Source organism: Rosa rugosa, chromosome 7 (genome assembly GCF_958449725.1).
Source record: "Rosa rugosa chromosome 7, drRosRugo1.1, whole genome shotgun sequence".
In the NCBI taxonomy this organism is placed as follows: Eukaryota; Viridiplantae; Streptophyta; class Magnoliopsida; order Rosales; family Rosaceae; genus Rosa; species Rosa rugosa.
The window spans coordinates 21,047,660-21,072,461 of NC_084826.1; the positions used below are offsets into that span (position 1 = coordinate 21,047,660).

The 24,802-nt window shown below is 37.7% G+C and overlaps 2 protein-coding genes across 9 annotated transcripts; one reads left to right on the forward strand and one right to left on the reverse strand.

The window, feature by feature from the left end:
• The first annotated feature begins 27 nt into the window (after window positions 1-27).
• On the forward strand, window positions 28-5,938 carry LOC133721124 (uncharacterized). 8 transcript variants are annotated; one of them, XM_062147651.1, is made up of 7 exons: window positions 28-147; window positions 305-459; window positions 550-600; window positions 1,147-1,198; window positions 1,272-1,330; window positions 1,492-1,537; window positions 4,346-4,636. In XM_062147651.1, the coding sequence occupies exons 2-7, from the start codon at window positions 334-336 to the stop codon at window positions 4,486-4,488; spliced, it is 477 nt and encodes a 158-aa protein (XP_062003635.1). In that variant the 5' UTR covers window positions 28-147; window positions 305-333; the 3' UTR covers window positions 4,489-4,636. The 8 variants fall into 8 exon arrangements, with proteins under 8 accessions (XP_062003635.1, XP_062003634.1, XP_062003640.1 ...); XM_062147650.1 differs by having other exon boundaries at window positions 44-147; window positions 252-459; XM_062147653.1 differs by lacking the exon at window positions 28-147 and adding an exon at window positions 5,225-5,938 and having other exon boundaries at window positions 224-459; window positions 4,346-4,498.
• An 8,996-nt stretch (window positions 5,939-14,934) lies between these two features.
• LOC133721617 (zinc finger protein 8-like) lies at window positions 14,935-17,025 on the reverse strand. Its single transcript, XM_062148280.1, has one exon. The coding sequence runs from the start codon at window positions 16,688-16,690 to the stop codon at window positions 15,884-15,886; it is 807 nt and encodes a 268-aa protein (XP_062004264.1). The 5' UTR covers window positions 16,691-17,025; the 3' UTR covers window positions 14,935-15,883.
• Between the last annotated feature and the right edge of the window lie 7,777 nt (window positions 17,026-24,802).

Here is a 24,802-nt window from a genome sequence, read left to right on the forward strand (position 1 = left end):
AGCAGTAAGGCCCAATGCCGTCGATTAAGTCGATTCCCGTAGTCGAGTAAATTTTTCCTCTGTTATAAGAGAAGTGGCTTCTCAAATTTCTTTGGTTGGTTCGGTTAGAGACAAAGATCTTCATTCGAAAATATTCTCGAATTTGAGGTATGTGTTCCTCTACATGAACTTGTCAGTTCCTTGTTTCTTTCATTGGGTACTCGTTTGGTGTCTCTGGTTTTCATTTTGATTTTGGGTCTTTGATTTTTAAGCTCAAGGTTCTGTCGTATCGTATGGTTGATAACCCTCAAAAAACCCTCTGCAGTTGCTTTTGGGGTTTGTTCATGAGTGAGAATGGGGACGAGAGAGGTGTATGAACAGAAGCTAAGGAGTGGGAATCTGCATCATGATCCTACCATGAAACCAGGCCTCGGCACCCCTCGCTGCCCGCGCTGTCTCTCTCTCCTTGACCATGATTCGGTACCGTCGGAGAACCCAGATTACTTGTTTAACGATTTGATTCTCTGATGATGTTGATCGAAACTGAGTTTTTTGTGTGTTAATCTCCAGGGAAAGGGTGAATGGACTATCACTCCTGTTCTTCATGACGCCACTGCTGTTGTAAGTTTCTTTCTTTTTATCTACTAGTTTGTATCAACTTGTGTAGAGTCAGTTCACTATATTTTTTTTTTTCTTTCAAACGAGCAATTGGCAATTGCTTTTGATTATGAATTTTCATGGGTTTGATATAGGAGATGGATTAAAACACTTTTTAACTGATGTACAGCATTGAGTTCTGAACATTAAAGATTGACATCACTCAAGTAATGAACTCCAAGATCTTAACTATGCTCCCAACTTGTAATTGTATACTTGGTACTAGCTATGGAGTCCTCTAATATTATATGTATACCGGAGTGCTCTAATATTATATGTATACTGTATCTATTCCTGTAACAATGCACCCATTCGCCAAATACATGAACAATCATCACATAGAAGTAGAACCGAAAAGCAGTTGTGTTTTGGGGTTTCTAGTCTATATGTATGGAGTATGGGGTTCGAAGTTAATATTTATGAGTTGTGACCATCCTACCAAAACTTGGTTATATAGCTAACTACTTTCTGCTGATAATCGAACCTTTTTAATACTTACTGTTTGTGTAGGCTGGCTCAGGTATTGGTGGAATGCTTAGTGCAATTCATGGTTTCAATACAGGTATAGATTTGTCCTTTGTCTTCAAAAACTATGTGCTTATATTTCCAGTTTTCTTAGTGCTACTTGATTGTAGGGATCCCGTACCTTCAGAATCGCTTAAAAGGACCAAAGTGGCTTCCTTTCTTAGTTGGGGTAGATCTCATATGCTTCTTTTCTTTTGGCATCCCAGTTTCCATAACCTACAATGCACACTGACATATTTTGATTCACCATGAGAGTGTTACATTAGTATGTGAACGAGTCTAACAAACAGGTTTTTTTTTATTTTTAACTTTGCTTTACTTTAATTGCAGCTTCCTCCTCTGCTACTCTTTTCGGGTGCCAGTGCTGCATTTGGAGGTATGAACCTTGCCCTTTCTCTATGGGTTAAAGTACTCTGAATTAGTTTTGGATTGTTATAAATGCTCTTCACATTTCCCTCTGCTATTGGTCTTTTTTTCTTAGTCAAATTGTTGCCGTTTAGCAACCATGCACTGATTAGCTACTTGACTTAATTGATTGTACCAATGTTTTTTTTTAGACTAATGGACATGTAATATCTTTTCCTCCATATCTGAGTTGAATATCGTTTTCAATCTTTTTAGGTTCAGTGCAGTTTGCGCACTCATATCTTAACTTAGGCACCTTGGAATAAAAGGAACAAAAGGATCTAGTTTTCCCTATTTATGAGTTATTCAGTGAATCTATGATGATATATTTTGTGCCGGATGCATGACTGCGGGCTTTACATCGTATGGATGCCACGCTATATTTTACTGCTCACCATCAGAATTCTCTTTCTATTTTGTAACTATTAGTAGTGTCAGCATTACCTTCTGCTATAATTGAAGTTTCTGCAGTAAAGATGCATAATAAAGACTGAATTGCAAGAGTCCTTTCTTAATGTTCATTGTTACTTAGGCATATAGATATCATGGATTACATTTTCCCATGCTATTATGCTTAACATATGGCGTGCTCATGGTACAATTGACCCCACTGAGATTTCCATTCAGTTTTATACCATAGAATGGTTTAAAGATTGAACCTTTAGCTTCTACCTCAGCTACTTCCCTTGCCTTTTGAAACTGGTGATGATTAGTGACAGGCTGCTATAAGTTCTTATAAATATAGATCAAGAACAAAACCTGTCACCAATGTATTGGTGTGCTGTGATTGAATGTTAATTATTATTTAAAATACTGTATGGAGTTGCTACACACTCCTTATAACCATACCAGGATAGCAACATGAGAGCTTTTTATTTACCGTGAAATTTGTCTTTGCATCGTGTAATTTTCAATTGTGTGAATTAATTGTTACATTTTGTAAACCAGTCTTTTTATTGTCTAATGTTAAATAAGTTGTTATAATCTTATATATTCAAACCACTAAGATAAATTCTTGGCTTTGTGATTGCATGCTAAAATTACTTCCTGACAGTATAAAACCACTGAAATTAGCCTTCTGTCTCAAAAGGTTCTTGTGATAAAATTTTGACAATGGACCATTTGGTTATGGGCTTTAGAACGATATATGGTCCATTGATCCTCTTCTTATTACACGTCAGGGGCCATTAGTAGGGCCATCTTTGTTCAAATAATTTCATGGCCATACTTTTTTAGCTCTAAGACATGGGAAAGCTAAATGGTTTGAAGTTCATCTTGTATTGGGGTATGCAAGTCTTCTTCTTTCTATGATTTTTAATGGGGAACTTGTCACTGACTAAGCCACCCATCAGAACTTAATCACTTAGAGTCGGCTTTAGGGCCTTAAAGTACAGTATTCAATGATTTGCTTAATTAATTGTAACTATGTAATATAGCATATCGGATTTGTTTAGAAAGAAGAAAAGAGAACAGAGGGAAGATGAGAGGAAGAGAAGGAAAAAAAGAAAGAAAGAAGAAACAGGAAGAGGAAAGAAAAAAATGAAGACGGGGTTTTCTTTGGGAGGGGCTTGCTTCTAATAGAGAGAAGGTCAGAAACAAGAAAAAGGAGCTTGCTTCTAACACAGAGATGGTTGTGATGGTCAATAGATTTGTTTAGTGTTGGTGTTGTGATTTGAACTATCAACTAGCTTTGGTCAATGGTGGTTCCAATTTCGGTTTGGTTGTACTGGTCAGGAGAGTGATGAGATTAAAAAGAAGAACTTGGTTTTTGGTTGGCTCTGTTCTAATGTGAGATCTGACAAAGAAGGTTTGCTTGAAGTTGGGTACTGTAACAAGGTTTAAGAGGAAGATCTCTAGACAGGTGGTGAAGGGACTAACTGAGCTTCTCTAGTTTTACAAAATTGTTTTGTTTTGAATCTGCTTAAAGACCTGAGGTGACTGGCTTTTATATTATGAAATTGTGTTTTCATTATATTTTTCCTTGTTGATTTTATTTTAATAACACCATGTGACCATATTTGAATTAATAGTATGAGTTTGAAGTACTGTGATTTTGGTTATTAAAGTAGTCAGTATGAAAATTGAGTGCATGAGTAGTGATCTGATTTCGGTGAGTTTGTGGTGGTACAGATTCTTCTTTAGGATTCAATTTGTCGTTGTGGGTGCTCACAATGTGCAGATTACTATTATGATGTGACCATGTTTAGTGACTATTATGAGTTTATGAGAGTGACCATGATTAGCGGCACGGTCACCCGATTTAGCTAATGGGTATGGCAGTGACATTCCCATATGTATTTAATAAATAGGTTTGCGGTGACATTCCCATTTGATATTTAGTTAACCGCTTTACGGGGACATTCCCAGCATTAATTTTTGAGCTTTCGGTGGTAGTTTGTTGGATTTAAAATAAATCTTGTGATTTGAGTCACTCACTGAGCTTGTTTTTGCTCATCCCTCATTTATTTCATGTTTGCAGATCCCTGGTTGGGTACTTTGGAGAATTTGTTTGTTACATATATGTATTTTTATGGTGGAATACTGAATTGTAGTTTGATAAGGATTTGGGCCAGTTAGGATGCTTTAGACCCAATAAAGACTTTCAGGACTGGTTCGTTACAAACTGAATTTGCAATTTTTATCCGGCCTCATATTTGATTTGATTGGATGACCCTGGAGTGTGTGCCAGTTGCTTTCTGGGTTTTGTATCCAATGAGGATTTAGTCTTCAGTTGTGGGAGCATATTTGTTGAACTTGCTGTTAATATGGAGTTTTGTAGGTTATGCACTTCCAAAGTTTGCTCAACTCACGGTGACTTCGTATTATGCCACCTCGAGTGCCTCACATTACGGGATTTCGCTTCTTACTCGACATATTGAAGAGACTCATACTTCCCGCTCTCAGCAAGAAAGACTCGGATGATTTCTTGCAGGTGCACATATTAAAGCTACTACAATTTTGTAACTGATGTTATATATGGTTACTATTCTTCTGCACTTGTTCCAATAGATCTTTTTAAATAACATTATTTTGATCAATAATAATAGTATCTCCAGATGATTTTACCCTATTTTACAGTTTTCATTATTTTGTCTGATAATGTGAAAATTGACTGGAGAAATTGTACTCACACGACATAATCTCATCATGAAGAATTGCTAGTGTGCGATACCCATTAATTGTGACAGTGACAGTGTAATGTGATGTAGGAATTCAAGGTCAATTTATAACAACAGAAAAGAAAAGAAAAAATATATAGGCAAGGACCACAATTGGCTATTAGCAGAGGAAATCAACTGTAGATCTGAGAGACGATCTATCTTGTGTTAATTATTGTTGATTGTGACTTTGCATGATAGCTGATTTAGTAGGAATGGTTCCAAACCGAGGGATTTAGTTGACATTATGAGTCTTAAATAGATTGTATAGACTATTACAACTGGTGTAAGTCAAGTTTTGAAATAGAAGAGAGAAGAAAACAAATGAGTTTCATGTGAAGCCTGCATATATTGTTCTTATTTGGATTTCTATCTAGAAAACTATAGTTCTTTTCACATATTTAGGCTTCTTGTCAACTGCAAATCCTTTTCTTCGAAGTCAAGAGCATCCAAATGGAGCGCAAGTGAGTTATGGTTCTGAGGATTTTGTTCAAATACAGTTCTGAATTGCAGATTAGAAGTTCCTATATGTAGCAAAGCAGGCCCACCTTTGAAGTTGTTGAGGCATCATAAAGTAGTCCTATTCAAGCCACAAATTTACATATGTTGTCCTTGCAGACAATGTTCAGCTCTGATCAGTGGGCATCATAAAACATAAAGCAGAAGAGTTAAAACCTGGAAGCAGGCATGAGTAGATCGAGCTACTTCAACAATGGGGGGCCTCAAAAATGTATGACGAGGATTACTTACTGGTACAGTAGGCAGTTGATAGCTTTTGTGCGGTAGGATGAATTATTGACTGAGGGAGGTTAGCCAGGTGATCAGGCTGTAACCAAAAACAGAGTTGCTGGTGCGGTGGTGCCTGGTGTTAGGTTTAGCTAGGTATCAGTATCCTAGAAATTTGTAATGGACTGAAAACTAACTGTTCCCTATGGTGGTTGTTCAATTCTTGCAATGATCTTACAGAGTGCGAGTTTTGGTAATGAGATTGATCTAGCTAGAATCAATGCCTTTTTTCTACTGTTTGATTTAAAAGAGGCAACACTAGTGTCAAATTCTAGAGCTGTATACCAATGAGTTTTGGTAATGTACCTGTTTGTATCGATGCATTGATGGTAGATCTATTTTATGTAATGGTAGATTTACTTCATGCAATGATAGACAGCTCCACAATGTGAATCTACGACTACATGAAGCTTATGTATTACTGCGCAGAGCTGAGCTGCCTCAAGAAAATTACAGTTAATGTGTTGATATATTAATGCATTCTAGAGTTACCTCAGTAGCTTGTTTGCAACAGGATGGCAGAATTTCTTGGTAGGAAAGTTTCGAAAAAGAAAACGATAAATATAGAGTGGGCACAAAACAGTACTAATGGGCTGATCTGACCACTTGCTCTAAAACCCTGTCTGACATTTATTGCAAATGCTAATCTTTACCACTACTATACAACTAAGTTATCTATCTGAGTTGAAGTCCAGAAGAGTCGAATAGGGGTTTTTATCCATAACTCAAGCCTATTATTTCACTGTAGTGATTTAAACTTGAAGAAAAGATTTAGACCTAGCAACATCGAGGATGAGATATTGATTTGGCAGTTAAGGAGGAAGAAGCGGCTCTGCTGACGACCCAAAGAGGACGCATAGAATATTTGCTTCTGTACATGTTTCACTTGAGAAACCAGTACTGTTAGGATGTTACCAAAATAATATAATAATTATGAGGAACTAATAATCATTTGTATATCTAAAAATCGACACTTTTTTTTTATCCAAAAAGTCATCTCAATTCATTTAATTAAGTAGTACTAAATGGTCGTCAGAAAGTGTCATTTACAGAGTATCCAAATATCCTAGTTTAAAGGTGAAATAAGAACCAACAATACCTCAAGTACGTCAATCTTTTAAAATATGCATTTTTATTCAAAATAAAAACCTAGAAACTCTGAAGTAGTTAAATAGTCAACAGACCAACTAATCTTCATGAAAAAGAAATCAGATTCCCTCCACCCCCTCATCTGGAGTCAACACCTCAACCATAGGAGTAGCCTCTTCAACCTTTGTAATTTCAGCCTCAGGTTCCTTAGCATGACACTTCAACCTTTGGAATCGACACTTGATGAGAAGTCACGGAAATATTTATTGTTGACATTATTTCTGTCAATGTCGCCAAAACATCCAGCCGGAAAATGGGCAGTAGTTGAGGTGGTTCTCGATGCTGAAAGTAAGGTGCAAAAGAAGGAAGCTGCAAGTAAAACTAACCTAAACGACTTAAACTAAGGGGACCAAAAGTATAATTTGTGGCAGGAAAAAAGTAGAAACTAAAAAAGGGAGGGTAGGGTTAAAGTGCCGTATAAACTGTCTACCTCGTTTACAAACTTTATAGAGGTGTGGGCTGATGTTTTTTAAAATTCTACTGCTCGCTATCTCTCTAAATCTGATGACAAATACAGGAGAGCCAAGTCTGAGCCTTAGCCTGAGCCTGAGGCCTTAGCACGAGCCTAAACCTGAGAGAGAAGCAGATTTAGAAAGAGGGAAGGGAAGGGAAGGAAGTGGAAGTGGTCCTTGCTTATAATGTCTGTACTCTTTCACTTCTCTGTTCCAATGTCTTTATTATGCCTTCTAACATCATCTTCCTCATCACATGCCCCCTTAGATTTTGCATTTACTTGTGGACCCTATTCATAGTTGGACGGACTGACGTCGTTAACTCTGTCACTTCGGTGCCTTTTTTTTTTTTCCTCTTCATGTAAAACGAGGCACCCCTCGTCTCCTTCAATTTTATTTGCACAATTTCTTCTTTGAAGTTTACAATTACAAAGCATATGGGATATTGATCATATTATCACAATTCCTTAGATGTTTTTTTTTTTTTGTAGCGGTGTCTAGAATTTCGGACTCCTCTTGTCAAAAAAAAAAAAAGAATTTCGGACTCCATGTTTAACTATTCATCAATTAATTTTGTTTTCCAGTTTTCGAATCTGTATATTATTATCTTCTGCTTCATCTTATACTAACTATCAATAAATTTTGAACAATGGTTTTATTTTTTTTTGTCTATTTTACAGTTTAGATTAAAAAAATTAGTAAAACAATCATTCTTGACTACTGAAGTTTGGCGCGCAGGTACCGTATTTCGTTGGTAGAAAAAAGACTTCACCTTAGATAAAATAAAGTAATTTCGGACAGATTTTACCTTTGAATTCTTTCTTCAAAAATTTGCTTAGTTTCTCATTTGCTATCTTCACATTTCACACACATCTATGCTTCGATATTTTGAATGCACTTGTTTATATTTTAGTTAAGGTAATTCATTAAATTTTAATGCAGAAAGAAATATCGGGATGTCCTAATGCCTTCAACATCACTGAGCTGGAAAATTTGTGAATGTGTATTTTTTTTACCAAGTTGTAACAAACATGCTATCAATTGATGTTTTTTATTTGCGTTGTTTTTTTGTTATCAAGTTGTAACAAACATGCTATCAATTGATGTTTTTTATTTGTGTTGTTTTTTTTTTTTTCAAAGGAAGTACTTCATTAATGCTTTATTCTTATTTTTGCCCTTCTGATGCTTGCAAGTCCAGACCAACTTGCTATGTGTTTCCGAATCTCATTTAGAGGCTTATATATATTTACCATAGACAATAAATATTAGAAGTACGGTTTCAAAGAGTAAAATGTGCTTACATGAGCTATATCAATTAATTTTATTATGATTTAATGATTTAATTTGTGTATCAATTAGATTTATGGGATCTTGACCCAATGTACCAATTTTAATTAAAACACTCACACTCACCCCACTAACTTATTAGTATTTCCATTCACCCAATTTGAAAGCGAAAAGTCGCTTTTAGACTCGGATTATCTAGAAATTATGCCAGTGCCACTTTCACTCTCTCTCTGTCTCTCTCACTCTCAAACTCTCTCTGTCTCTCTCACTCTCAGACTCTCTCCCTTGCCTCCATGAACCGAGTCCACCTCCATCTCCGATTGGCGACGTGCTGGCCGCCGTCGAGCTGGACGATCATAGATCGAAGCTCGTCCTCCATCGCCAAAAATCTCTTCCTCTAAGCTCTTCGTGAACGAGTCGAGGTCCTGAATCGCCGGAACGCGATCGGAATAGTCGTTTGTGAGTCACAATTCGGTACAGATTACCACCTTCGTCGCGACGAAGATCACGGCCTTGCTGGTCGTCAATGCAAACCAGAAGGATCCGACCTGGTCATATTGGCCAACGCCTCCGATACCTCCCACTTCGGCTACTTCTAGAGGTCTAGCGCCAAAGAGTTCATCATCTTCGTCAGCCACATCGTCGCCAAACGCACCCCTCCCGGTCAACACTAGTCTGTCAAGCCCGAATGTCCATTTTCTCTCCGATACTATACGATCTACTACCTTTTTTTTTTTTTTTTTTGCTCCAACGCATTGAATTATTCGCGCCTATTCTATTATGTGTTTTCAATTTGATTGAGATCTGAATCGTCTTTAATTTCGTTGAAATTTCGTGTTTTTCTACATTTAAAATCCGAATTTCATGGTTTAGGGCACTAGATGCAATTGTTTGTAGATATAAATTGTTTTGATTATGATTTTATTGGTAGGTATGAAGCTTATATGAAATCTGAATTTTTTTTCCTTTTTTTTTGGGTAAAATGGGGGCAGAAGGCCCAGAAGCAAAGAAAAAAGAAAAAAATATTATTGGGGGGGGGGGGGGGGGGGTTAATAAATGTTTTAAATTGATGTAATCTCCTCATTTTTTTTCTTTAATTAAAGTTTATTTGTCTAATTTTAGGGAGATTAGTTCCCATTTCGACAACCGAAAGATCTATAGGGGCAATACAGGTTTATTCAGGGGGCAATAAACCTCTCCGGCGCCATATGAGATCTACGACAACTTCTTTGGTGACTTCCAACGAGGTTGCATAAACCTCTATTGCCCCGCAATAGATGTCTATTAGGGGGGAATAGACGTATATTTGTGGGCAATAAACCTTTCCGGCGACCTTGAGATCTCTGATGACCTCTTTGTCTCTTTGGGGACCTCCGACGAGGTTTTTAGAGAAGTCCGGTGGGTGGCGGCTGGTGACCGGAATCCCGTGGCCAGTGACGGGACTCCAACAAAGTCTCCTATGACTTCTCTCTCTATGTAACAAAGGGGTGAGGGTAAAATAGTCTAAAAAATAAACAAAACACAAAAAAAAAAAAAAAGGGTATTAGGGAAGACTTTATTAGAGTCTTTATGGGTAAGAGGGAATTAAAAAAACTTAATGGGGTAAGTGGGGAAAAAATCCCTAGAATTAGGGTAAATGGACAAAATCCCTAGATTTATTTTGTATCAATTAGCATTAGTGCTATAGTTGACTTATATTAGGATTGATTACTTTCCTTTGAGTGCATGGATGTAATACTATATAAACCTCTTTGAGAGATGAATAGAATGAACACATTATTCCCTTATACTTTCTGACATATATATCAGAGCAATACACTATTGAGACCTAGATTTCTCATACCCAATGCTTACTCCCTATACTTATAGGGTTTCATCGTTTCAGTCCCTGACCTTCGAATTTCATCTAAAAACTCCCTGAACTTCCAATTTCCTCCCAATTGGTCCCTGCCGTTAAGCATCCGTCAAAAACTCCGTTATCTTCCCCTAAAAAGTCTATTATACCCTCATTTACTTAAAAAAAAAAATTTCTCTTCCTCTCTTTTTTTATTTTTTAAATTTTTTCTTTTTACCTCTTCTTCTTCTTCTGGCTCTCTCGCCTCCTTATGTTCATCTCCTCATCAAGATGGTTCCAATCCACAGACCTTCAAGAGGTGAAATGAAAAAAAGAAATAAAAGAGAGAGAAAAATAAATTTAAAAAAACAAAGTAAGTGAGGGCATAATAGACATTTTCAGCAACTTTAACTGAAAATTTTGACGGCAGGGACCAATTGGGAGCAAATTGAGAGTTCAGGGACTTTTTAGGTGAAATTCGAAGGTCAGAGGCTGAAACGATGAAACCCTATAAGTATAGGGAGTAAACAGTATTTAATCCTTCATTATAAGTACAGTTTATGACAATATAAACTATGATGTTACTGACGAAGTGGTGTTAGCTCAGTGGTTAGAGCACCCACTATCTAATGACGAAGTCATGGGTTCGAGTCCCCATGGGGGTAGGAGTGAAATCTTTTGATCCTACGTTCATCAAAAGAAAGGGAAATAATTTATCTAAAAGAATTTTCGTAGGCAAATCCTTCGAATCATCAATGGTTGTAAATAAAAAAAAAATCTTATCTAGCTGCTCTGTTAGGGTTTACTCGTTGGCCTCCCATCCTCAACAAAATTCCCAAACTCCCAAACCGAATGGTTATCGCCATAACTAGCCTTGACTTTCTCTTCCTTATTGTGTGTGTCATGCTCGGTGATGGCGGCAGTGTGGTATTTTTGGGATCGATTTTGACCTGGTTGACTGGGGGCACAATCCCTTTGGTCGCTGTGGTGAGGGGAGTGGTGGATTTGTTCCGTGTGCGGCATCCGGTGTTTGGTGGTGGAATTCAGGTTCAACTTGACCTTTGCCAGATCGGAGGTTTGCTGAATTGGTTTGGTGGCTTCACTGGTCTTTTAGGGTGGTGGGGTCAGGTGTGACCTTGTGACACCACTTCTAGGTGATACTGTGTATATGGACACTCTCGCTACTCTTTGCTGGTTATGATGTTAATCTTGGTAAGGGTGTAGTTGGCATAGTGACTGGTCATCAGATTTGTGTTTTTTGGGCTCGCATAAATTTTTTCGAAACAAAACTTAAGATTTATGATTTGATCTTTATTTTTTACCTATATACATAGTTTTCAAATATTGGCCAAAAAAATATATACATTTTTACATGTTTTTAAACCAGCCGAGGTTGCATGCCCTACTGAGTAGTGAAGACGAAAACTCACCCTATAACAGTTTTGGATACAAGTATTGTGCACGTGAACGGGACAATACTAAAATGAGCTGGGGGTCCTGATGAAATTACTTTACATATGATTTATTTAGGGTGAGTTTCTAATGAAGACTTTATAATAAAGACCATGTAAAGATTTTGAATGAACGGTTGGATGCGTGTTTTAAACTTTAGTTGATATTTTATAATTTCAACATGCATGTCATCTAACCGTTCATTCAAAAATCCTCACTTGGTCTTTATTATAAGGTCCTCATTAGAATTTTTTCCAACTTATTTATCATGTTTTTCATGTTTCAGTTTTTTATTGCTTTCAAATGTAATTTAGTTTGTTTCAGTCTTGTATCTGAAAAGTCGCCAATAAGCTCAATGCTTTTGAGCCTCATCCCGCCGTCACAGCTCATCTTTTGAACCAAAGAGAACCAAGCCCAGTGTCATCGGTCCGCTGACCAGAGGTGGCCGGAATCGGAAAGAGAAATTGGGTCACCTTTAAGGGTTCGCATGTCAGAGAATGGGTAGAAAGGATTCAAGATTTCTGGACTCTTGGATTAGTCTTAGGTATTTATATTGTGTCTATTTTTTCGTTGAAAGGTTTTCGACTTATTTGTGATGGCACTGAAAATTACCTTATAATTTTTTCTCAACGTTTCCGTCTCATTTCAAATTTAATTTCTTTAAAAATAATTTGTTAACTTATTTATTAACCTTCCTTACATATGTTTAGGACACCAGTTAAGTTTACTTAGCTAGATAGTGATCCTAAAAATATCCAGCACTATAACGTGGTCGATTTGGTGAGGTGAAAATCGAGGCGTTACATGGAGCACTTTCCAATCCTTAATTGAAAGTCTTTTGCAAGTGGGTGTGTGTGGTACCTCTAACCTGATAACCTCAGGCTTCATCTTCTTGTTATTTTAATGGTCAATGATAAGGAGGATTGAGAATTGGCTGGGAGCTCTTGCACGGTGGTGGATTAGCTGTTAGCGTCCATCGTGATGAGGGGCTTGAGTCGGTGAGCCCTTCTTCACTCTCTTGCGGCGGCGGCTCCAACGATGACGGTGAGGTGGTAAAGGATGACGGCACGAGACGTCTGCATTGGTGGCCTAGAGCGTGGAGGTGGTGACCGTGGAGTGGCCTCATCACTTTTCACCAGTTGAGCCATCTACGCTTCCACCTGGGTTGTCGGCCTCTGTGATGCGTTGGGTTAGGTCCTAAGGGCTATTAGGGCCTGGGGTTGCTTCAGATGGGGGATTTGAGGGTGAGTTGTCACCTTTTGCTCTTAGGACTAATTAAAGTTTTCAAGTCGCAAAAAAACTAGTTGCTCTATTGACTCTTTTATTTTACTTCGGACTTCTAGATTCTTTCTTTAATAAATGAGCGTAACTTCAAAAGGTGGTTGTACTGGAGGGTATGCTGGGTGCTTATTCTGTTTCAGAATAGGTTTTTTTAGTGTACTCTGTGAAACGACTATTCTGACGACCTCTATGGGTGTGTCATTTTTGTACCGCTTACTGAAATTTAATATTATGATTATGTTTTTTGATTAAAGAAAAAAAAAATAAAGTTACTTAGCAATACATATTTTCTTTTGGCATTTTAACACAATGATTAATTTCATGAAAGCAAAACCAAGAATGGGCAGAATGATATTATTAGAAAGGTAGTTCTTAAAAGAGTTTTCTCAATTTGGTTTCGAGACAAAATCTCCACCTAACTGACATGGAATTTAAAATGGAACAGCTCATTGCCAATTATTTTTTCTGTGATGACTAGCTTATGTAATTTGGATCTTTGCGTATCTATTATAGATTGCATTGCTGCAACCAATGTTAGGGTTACTGAAAATGGCTCTGAGATATCTTCATATAATATATAATGCATCTGTTCTGCAAAACCATTTTTTGTTCACATGCTAATGAATGATCTATTTCTTGTCTTGCACATAAAAGAGCCCCTATCCAATTATGGAAAACTTCTTTAAAGTGCAAATCACACGGTGCACAAAAGTGGATCCCTGTAAAATTGGTGTAATGTGATAGTTATGATTTAAACTAATAATGTGCATCTTCGGAAAATGGTTCAAATAAGTTGGAGAAGCAATTATCAGGACAACGAATGGAAACTTTAACTCTAATTGGGGCATAATTATATTGCCCAGTGATTAAGCAAGATGTATGTAGATTCAACTTGCTTGGTCCACAGGCAAAGCCATGCTCACAGAGATCACGAACTAAGGTAATGTATTGTGTCATCAGTCATCAGTCATCACCACCTTAATTACTAAGCTTTTGGGACTCAAACCCCAGCATTGCGTTTTAGATTTCAGATTTCTCGCTCTTTCTATAAATTAATTTGTTTTAGTAATGCAAACGGATTTTTATCTTTGGCATTGTCGAACTTGTAATCTGAGTCGTATATATATTACAAATTCAAGTGCTGTAATATTTATCCATATCATGGTTTTAAAAGTAAAACAGATACAATAGAAACAAATGAGCAGACAAGTGTTCCACAGTACAATTTTCTCCATAATGTTTTGCAAGAGATTGAGACAAAACACAAATCCCGACATCAAAGTAGTGAACACTATTATAGCAGGACATGCATATTTATGATCATGAGTTCTGTAGGTTGTTTGAGATTCATTGAGTTAAGTCCAATACATCAAAGCTAGCCAAATTTCTGACCCAAGTTGTGTTGTCACATGCTATAACAGATCTGATTAATAAAATCCCATCAGTACTTTTACTACACACACTAACTGAATTATTGTTAAAAGAGAAAAATGCATGCATGCCCTTTCATTCTTTAGTACCCATCAAGAAAAACTCCGTATATTTCACACCTAAAACTAACCCACCTAACATCTTTCTCTCTTTCATCTAACATAAAAGCAAAGATACAATTAAAGGAGGGAAAATAAAGATGGGAGTGTAACTACCATCTTCAATCATATGTTCCTTCAAGTCTGACTCTTATACAGCAAAGGGGGACACATGCTTTTCCTAAGGCTTGTCTTTGCCATTTTAAAGCCATGAAAGTTTTGCTCCTATTCATCTTTGAATGATGAAAAATGTGTTTTCTAACAAGGCACACAGAAGTGACCCCATATTGGATTCCTAGTTGTAGACCCTCATCAACTTAGTATATCACTACCTAGCTCCATCAAGTATGTTTATCACTTTATATCTTTCGAATTTGAACTCTTGCTTTTCAATCTGTTAAATTGGGTAGTAAAGAACCACAAATGAAAAAAAAGAAAAGAGTAAAACTTCTGTTCTGCCTCAATTATGCATTAAGTAGAAACAAGACATGGCTTAAAAGTTTGATAGGCTCACATACATAGAGATAGAACCTTCTCTCTCTCACAATTGCACTGAAAATAAGTGAGGAAAAAATAAACTAATTCTATGGACATATCATTTTCTTTCTGGCATTATGATGAGGCAGAAGCTGGCTAGCAGAAGACAGTAGTCATCAGACCTTATCATCTGTGATGAAGAGTTGCACTGAATCAAATTGCACCTCTCTCAACACCCCACCTGTCTAGACAAAAACTATGGATGTATGCACACGTGTGTATCTTCGAAAGTTCATGCACCCCTAAGTCCCTAACTGATACCATATATTCCCCACACGTGTGTAAAACCAGATTAGAACAGACTAGAAGTGAAGACATATTGCTGTGTGAACACCATACTTTGCTGCTTCTATTTTTTCTTTTGTTCTTTCAAAACATCATGAAACCGAAAAGAAAACTTCGATCACCATAAAAAAAAAGGCACTTAATTTTGCACATAAATAAATCAATATTTCATCGAATGCCCAAAATTCCTAACGTAGTCGGTTAAGTTTAATTCAGTGCTGCTTATTAATGAAAGCTAGAAACGATTGTAATTTGGATTCAAACTTGCAGAGTTGCAGGTAATAACAAGGAACCATGAAGATGACTGGAATTACATATACACCATCGCATGTTGGTAAAAATTTAAACAGATCAATGAATTTCAACATATACATACTGATGAATCATAATACCAAAAGATTATATTTGATTAATTACCAAGATTTCCTAACGGTTGATGGCCTCATCGTCTGCATTACTTCCAGAAGATTAAGATATATATATATATATAATTAAATTAATTCTCAACATGATGAGAGAAATCTCAAATCCTTTGTCCCTAAGATGGATGGATTGAATATTTAATTATTACAGATGAAGATCCAGACTCACATGGTCTTGCTGCACACTCGATTCATACATGTACCGGCTTTGAGAATTACCAGACCCACCTACAACAACCGGCTTCAGTTCTTCTCCGGCGAACAACGGCGTCACCAGCGGGTTCATCAACGAACGGTCACGATTGAAACTAGGGTTAGCAGATGGGATCCGCCACAAGCCCAAAGGACTCCCGTTTATGGGAGCAGATTGAGTGCCGTATGATCCACCGGGGCTTCCGTAGAACCTAGGACTGGTAGTAGTAGTACTAGAACTGTAGTTAGTGTTCCAGGACGGATAGGTGGGATGATGATGGTGATGATGAGCAGAGCCAAGGCGGCTGTAATTCATCAAGCCGTACACGTGTGCAGCGTCGTGGGAGACCAGCCCTCCATGCACCATAGCCGACTGGAGATGCTCGCGTTTGGCGTGCTGCCGCTCTCTTTTGTGTGCGTTTTGGTGGCCGCCGAGGGCTTGGCTGGTCGGGAAGTTTCTGCAGCAGTAATGGCACTCGAATCTGCGGCTGCTCTCGCTGCCATTTTCGCTGTTGCTGTTGCTTATGTTTGTGTTGTTGGTGTTGGTGTGCTTGTTGCCCTCATCTTCTTTCCCGTTCTCACTCACATTGTTGTCGACCGATTCCGACTCGTGGTTGGTGTCGACGCCGGCCCCGAATTCGATGCCAAAGAGCCTAATGCCCTTTTCTTTGTTGACCGGAGGAGCTGGCCGGATAAAGGGCAGCTGAGAGAAGGATTCCACGTTCATGAAGTCTTGGGTTTCCCTCTCAATCTTCTCCATGAAATTAGAGATGAGTAAAGCTAGCAGTAGCTAGCACTGTTTTTTTTTTTTTTTTTTTTTTTTCTCTGTTCTTTTGTGGGGGGAGGGGCGGTGCAATAAGAAAAAAGGAGTGACGAGTGAGGAAATGAAGGAGAGAATTGGAGAGAATGGGAAGGGAGAGGAGGAGTAGTCAGATATGTGGGGGGTTGATGAGGAAGAAGGGGATGGAGTGGGACCTATAAAAGGGGTGAGAACTGAGAAGTAGGACTGTGATTCATGGACAATTGGGGAGGCTATGACCCATCTGAGAGTGAAGGCCTGACAATGCCACACAACACAAAGTTTGAGACTAGCTAGCTTAGCTTCGGCTTCTGAAAGTACCACCTTTGCTTGCTTCCTTTCACTTATTTTTTATTTTGCTAGGGAAACTAGGAAAGTTTGTTATTACATCCCTTAACTTTTCATAATTTAGAATCTAATCCCTTTTGTGATCCAATAAGGAAGGTCACAAGTACTCATCTATCCAACAATTATGCTTATATCCTAATTTGATGATAAAGATGAATGTATTTAATGAAACAATAATTAATTAATGATGGTAGTGTAAGAGTTATGATGATGGGGAAGTCCATATAAGATGGAAATGATGGGTGCATAAGTTTGAGATGCATTAATTTCATAAGGAAACTATTAAACTGAAATAAGTAATTAATCAAGAGGTTCAAAGAGCTAGGGCACTAAATAGGGTAAGGCTGTAGCTATAGAGCAAGGAATATAAAGAAAGCTAACTAGATGGGATTGACTACCAAGTACTTCCTAATTTATTTTAATTCCATTACCTAATTGGGGAATAGAGATTTAAACCAGGAACCACTTAATTAGTTAACCAGCCTAGCTAGCTAGGCCCGATCATGTGGGTTAATAGAAGGCTTAGCTCTATTTAACTTGATTAAGAAATTCTCTTGTAGTTCATTTATGTACTAATTTAGGTATAAAGCTGGCAATTTCATCAAATTAAAACAATTTTCTAAATTCCTAATTAGCTCTTCTCTAACTTTACGTTGAACCTATCCTAATCAACTGTCCATCATCTCCTAAACACGATCATCTAATACTATATATGTCAATTCTCATGCGTAACTCCACCTTGAAAATTAATTGATCATCTGCAACTCCACCTCAAAACTAATCAGTCCACCTCAAAATGCCGCCTTGCAAATTGAGAAAGGATTTCAGTCAATATATAAACTAATATTGGACAATTGTATTTGATCTAGATCTCTCAAACATAAATTTCAATTGTTCTAATGTGTGCAGTTATTGTCAGTTTGTTAATTCTACTTACTCTTTCACCTTATTCATAATCCCTTTTGGTGTAAGTTTTCCTTACAACTTAAAAAAAAAAAAAAACACTAAACCAATCATCATCCACTTTTTCGACAGATGTTCGATAGTCGATCCTCTATTAAATAGTCTTGTAGAATTCAATAACAGTTTACTGAACGAATACAACAACAAATCAACCATAGTGTTCGAGAAGAAAAAGTCTTGGGTAGGGGCTGCCACGTGGTGGGGCCGTGCGGCCCTCCAATCAAAATTCTCAAACTTTTCTCTCTTTTCCGAAACTGCCCCTGATTTTTAATATGCAATACCCAAAATACCCCCTGCTTGGGCACTGATTGGCCCGCCCCACTGCCACGTGGTGCGGGTGCCGTACGTAAGACCTTCTCGTTCGAGAAAACGTACTGAACAATACAAAACATGTGGTAGACTTCCAACGAATAATGTAATAATGTTTGATAAGTGACTTAGTTGCGTGGGAGCAAACAAAACAAAATGTAATAGGGTGGTTCTAGTTGGACCTCCAAATTTACTATATGGACCTCCATCATTTTTCAATAGTTATTGGACTTTGTCAACTCATATAAAAAGACATATAAGGATATAGAGAGAAAGAGGAAAAAAAAAAAAAAACTCTTCTCGACAAACTACCAACGTTTTTCTTTTTACTTTCAAAGTATGTTCTCCCTTCAATCTCCCATGCTTGGATGCGAGATGATACATTTGTAGAAATTTTTAAATTGTTATTGTTTTCTATTAAAGTCCCATGTTTTGAAGATGGAATTAGATAAGTTTGGCCTTTATACTTGTAAGCAAAACTACTCCTTATTAAATACTTGTAATTTCTCATTAGTTTGTTCTGCTGCTTCCCTTAACTTTTTCTTCAAAGCTTTTTTTTTTTTGAATGAGAGAGGAAAATTCCCCCCAAATTTATTTAAAAAAAAAGAAGAAAAAAAAAGACTAACTAGATGGGGGGAGACATGAACCTAACCGGCTAACCCCTCTAGTAAGAAAGTCAAAAGACGTCTGACCAAATAACCAAGCAAAAAACTACCGAAAGTGAAAGTTAGGAAGCCCCATAAAATCTCTATTGCAAACTTTTTCTTCAAAGCTTATATCTTCAATTCTCCATGACTTACGACACTCCAAAATGTTGGATTGATTCATAGAACCGGGGGAACCAACATCAAAGAATCTCGCTTTTAGGAAAGGCTCTTCTTCAAGTTCGAGCGTTAATACTCGGAAGACTCACGAGCAGCATTAATACCTGAAACTTGACTTACTTGACCAGTCCAAATCTACAATTTGGTCAATTCATTATGCTTCTTCTTCTCTTAGTTGAATTAATAGAGATAATAAAAAATTAAAAAATAGAACAAAAGATTGTTGAAGAATAAATTTAATTATTCAAGGATATTTTGGTAAAATTAAGGAGGTGCACTGCTATTTAAGTATTTAAAACAGTAAATTAGAGGTCCAATATAGCAAATTTGGAGGTCCTAGCAAATTTGGAGGTCCAACTAGAACCCCACAATGTAATATTGAATAAATTATCATCCCTTTTGTATGTAATAAATTATCATCCCTAATTTCTATTTCGCAAGTGTTGGCTAAATTCTTAGAATGATGATCATTTAAATAGATCGACACCTAAAATACGAAATATCATCTAACCAATTTTTATGTCCCCAAAAGATGCAGCTTAGCAAGTTGCTTAGTAGTTGAGTAAGGATGTCCACATACATAGACACGAAAGAGATGAACTAATACCTGATTGGTATATTCAACATACTATATGATTTCTCCCTACAAGCTATGATATATAGCAAATTAATTATAAGATATGAATAGAACAAAACCCTTATTGAATGATACCCGAGGTGAGTCTTCACCAAATGTGTAAGCTGAAGTAATCAGAAATTTATCATATTGTTTGCACACCAATAGCTTTCTAGTTATTAGTGCAGCTAATTTCTTCTTCTATCCCGCAAATATAACACATGCAAATGTAGCATTCGGTATCAATCTGATATTATAATTAATCAAGCAGTACTTATCATTCTAGCTACTAGTAAAAACTTAAATTGACTCTGGCCAGAGACATTGAAGGAATAGAAACTTCTAATCTAAGCTGATGTTGATTGATATTGATATTGACAAGTCCATCATATGCATTTAATCATTCGACTCTAAAGTACCAATTAGGTTTGTATTACCAACAATTTTGGCTTTCTTAAGATTTGTTGCTTTTCTATCTGTTCTTTTTTTTATTATTAAAAAAAAAAAAAACTTAGCCCACCCCACCCTTACATATGCCAGTGAGAATCGAACTCATGACTTTTACAATTTTGGAATTATAACTTACCAACATATTACAGTGACCTATCTGTTCTAACGTACGTTTCTTTATTTTAGGTAACGCTAATGTTTTCTTCTTTGACTCTCACTCTCGATTGAGAGGTTTCTCGATGGCGGCTAACTCTGGCTGGCGGCGATCTTGTACTTTTGATGGCAAAGGATAGGGTATCCTTTCACCTCTCTCTCGTCTGATTCTTTGTGGCAACAACATATTTCGACGGTGCACCTTGCTCATAGGCTACTGCCTATTTTTCTTTGATGTCGTTGTTTGTATGTGAATCTGGATGGGGAAAATAGTTAAGCGGAATCACTCCTTGACTTGCTCTCGATCTCTCTTGCCAAACCTACAACAATAGAAGTTGTTAGGAGGAAGTCCGGAAGGTTCCGGACTTCTCTCCTCCAATGCTTAAGTAAGACATGGATAAGCGAAAGCTAAGTTTGTGAGAGTGTTGGAGTACGAATGAATGATTACCTGGAGCTTGAGGTGAGACCCCTTTATATAGGCAGTGGTGTGCGCTGGGGTCCGAGCCAGCTATCACCCAGTGGAAAGTTCACTGCGCTTATGTTTGGGTTGTGATTGCATGAATGCAGCCATACGTTGATTCCATGGACCCACCAACAAGTTCCCAAAGTCCCCAAGTAAGAGAACTTGTCTTAATTGGGGAGTTTCTGCTATTATAACACGTCTATGCCTGTCAAGCGTGTGCTGTGTCATTTCGATGTATATTGGCCGGACACATGCTTCATCCTTTTGGATGGGCCTCCCATTAGGCCCGCCGAGTAGTTTCCCACTCTCCGGTTGAGAAAAGTCCTCGTCAGGAACATATTGTTTGATAAGGGGGAAGCTGCGTGGAAGCAGTAGGCGTCAGGTAACGACCTTGATAAGGTTGCCCAAGTGTCGGGGATTGATACACCGGATCAATGGTGGCATTGTGCTTTGTCAATCTGTCCCTTGCTTTATTGAGTGTTGATTGCTTAACAGTGGACCGTCTAAACCGTCTGGCTCATTAATGATCAGTGATGATCGTGATTAGAGTTTTGACACGTGGCATGATTTCATTTGTCGAACATGGGTGGTGCAAGGCATGATAAAGCGAAGGGTTTCGCGTTGGGGATCGTGCAGTGTAATTGTTTTGTTGAGGGACACATATATGGGATGGTCTCAGGCCTTGTTTCAGTATCAACGGTCTTGATTTCATCACCAAGCTTTATAAAAGTGGGCTCTTTGGCCTAGGGATACACTTTTAGCCATTTCATTTTTACACACTGTTAGCAGAGCTTCAATCACCTTGTTCCTGATTGGAAGATTTGCCGTATTTGAAGGGATTACGCCTAGATTTCTTGAATTCACACTGTTAACAAGTAATGATCTTGATCCTTTCGGTTGGAAATATGTGCTTAAGTAGACTTTGATGGCTGTTTTTGTGGTTGTTCTTGAACTTCTGAGACTGCATGATTGTTGCTCAAATAGTGCCTGTTGGTTTTTTATATGCCTGTTTGTGAATGAATATGTAGCTTTAAAATTGGCTGAGGAACATAGGTGTAGGTGATGAATATTTGGAGTGCCCGAGTTTTTGATTTTATGGGTTTCGAAGTGTTTGGGTTGCTGGGTTTCTGGGTTTTTGTTCTTGATGTTCTTGAGTGAAATTTGAAAAGTTTCGAAATGGAGAGAGAAGAGATAGGTTTTAGATCTAACTTAGTGTGTACTACCTACGTTTAGGTTGTTAGCGGAATCCAGATGAGGAAAATAGTTGAGCGGAATCACTTCTTGACTTGCTCTCAATCTCTCTTGCCAAACCTACAACAACAGAAGTCGTTAGGAGGAAGTCCAGAAGGTTTCGAACTTATCTCTTCCGATGCTTAAGTCAAACATAGATAAGCAAAAGCTAAGTTTGTAAGAGGAATGAATGATTACCCAGAGCTTGAGGTGAGACTCCTTTATATAGGCAGTGGTGTGCGCTGGGGTCCGCGCCAATTGTCACCCAGTGAAAAGTTCACTGCGCGCATGCTTGGGTTGTGATCGCACGAATGCAGCCATACGCTGATTCCGTGGACCTACCAACAGTTGTTACTTCCTGTGATGGCGATACTGTGTTTTGGTGGCCGATATGAGACTGTGTTTCTGACGGCTACTTAGAGGCCAGTCATTATTGTACTACTTGCTGAACTATTAAAAGTTGATCTCATTCTACTAAAAAATGTTTGTATTATCAACTGTTTAAAATAAAAAGAATACTGAAAGGTAATTATCAATCATTCTGCTCATTGAACTCTCCCTCTATCACACACACTCTCTCTCTCTCTCTCTCTCTATTCCTTCCATTATTTTGTTTCTTAATGTAAAAATATAGCACAAAAATGTCAACCAAACTAGGAAGCAGAATGCAAATGAAGAGGCAAATAATATATGTAAAGCTAGATGATGAAATTTTCCAAACGGTATTGAGATATGAATTATTATTTCATGTATTTCTTGGACTTTCTCTCTTTTTGTTCGTTTGATGCTACAATTTTCACTCAAAAACCCGGATACAGAGAAGAGAAAGCAAGAGTAGTTTGACGAACCAATTCAAACTTCGTTAGTCGGTCTTTTGCTAGTAAACAATTCAGCTGACTAAACGAGTGGCCAACAATTGGCCACGTCATTCGGTACAACTTGCACATCGGTGCATTCCAAAACTTGCCATGCTTCTCTGATAAATATTTATACAAATCTCTACGTAGAGGTTTTCTGACCTCCACACTTTGAGATGGAATGATCTTATTAGAATATTCAACAGAAAAGGTAAAATTATGTAGATTAATATAGCTATGGTATACTAAGCTAGACTCATTTAAGTTTTTGGAGTCATTTACTGATTTACTCCAAAAGAAGGTGTAGGAAGTAATTCTCAACACATTAGCTTGTAAGAATTAGCTAGCTCTAGCCCTCTCTTTGCTTGGAACTGAAATAAACGACCTAGTCCTTTAGCTAATTAATTCGTTTTTAGGTTTATCCTTCACCTTAGTAGCTGGGGAAAAACATAGTAGCGAATTGCGGATATATCGATCGGTTGCACAACTTTCTAAAATGAGTGCCATATATAAAATTTGTCAATAATTTTTTTTAAGGGGAAATTAATATATCAAATTGTCTATGGATGTAATAAATTTGCGTGGTTGGTAAGAGACTAGTACAGAACTCACGATACAACAGTTAGACTCGAAACAAGTTTGAATCGATATAAATATAAAAAATAGGAAAAATGACCCAAACAGTGTCCCACCTTTTTGTCATTCTAAACTTTCGTACCTCAGCTTCCAAAACTATCATATTGGTATCTGAGGTTCTCACCCCGACCCAATTTTAGTATCTGGAGCCGTTAGCTCCGTTACAGAGGCTGCCAGCTGGCATGTTTTGACCATAAAATGACCAATTTACCCTTTATTTATTATTATTTTTTTCTTTTTCCCTACGGTTTCTTCGTCTACTCTCTCTATTTTGTTCTTTTTGAGCTTTGGATCAATTTTCAGGGTGCAAAACACTCCTTGAAGCTCGTCTATTCTCTCTCCACCCATCGCTCCGTTTAGGGCATAATGCATTGCTGATTTGAGCCCATTGAGAAATTGATTCCGATCCATTCCTATCAATGTTGTGATTAAGAGCTTTTCAGCCGACGGACGGCCAATCGTCAAGATTCAGTTGCATCCCACGCATCCATGGCTCGTCACCGCCGATGCCTCCGATCACGTCTTCTTTTGGAATTGGGAACATCGCCAGGTGCACAATCTCTCCCTTTCGCTCTTCTATCCTCCTCTTCTTTTTGTTCCTTTATTCAACTCTGGTTGGATTCTCAAGTGATTTACGAAGGGTCAATGCAATCAAACCTTGAATGTTTCCTCCATGGTACAACCCCAGAGCTCCAACCCCAATTTTTGCCCAAGTTTCTTGTTTTTATAATCTTCCCCTGCTTTTCTGAGTTTGGTTTCAATTGTGTATATTTTTTATTGGATTGATCCGTATTTTGATGTTTAAATATGGTGATTATGTTGTTGTTGCAGTTTGAGATTAGGAACCTTAATCGGCTATGGCACTTGTGGGAGAGAGAAAAGGTTTAGTATTTCACATTGAGATTAGGAACCTTAATCGACTATGGCACCCAGTCAGTTTGGATGTGATGAAGAAGAAGAAGAAGGTAGGAAGGAAAGAAGAAAAAAAGAACGAGCTGGGCAGTCCCGCTATCTGATAGTAACGGTTCGTGGATTGAACTTGCTTTACTTGTTGTTTTCGAAATCCTTGAGAAAGAAAAATTCGACAATAGTTGGAATCAGAGGCGACTATCTGTGAATTTCACACCAATTTTGGGCGTGAAAATTCACTAGTTTTTTAGAGCTTCCTAGACTTCAGGTTTGGTTCATATGGACTTTGTTGCTATGAACCACGAGGTGGGCAAT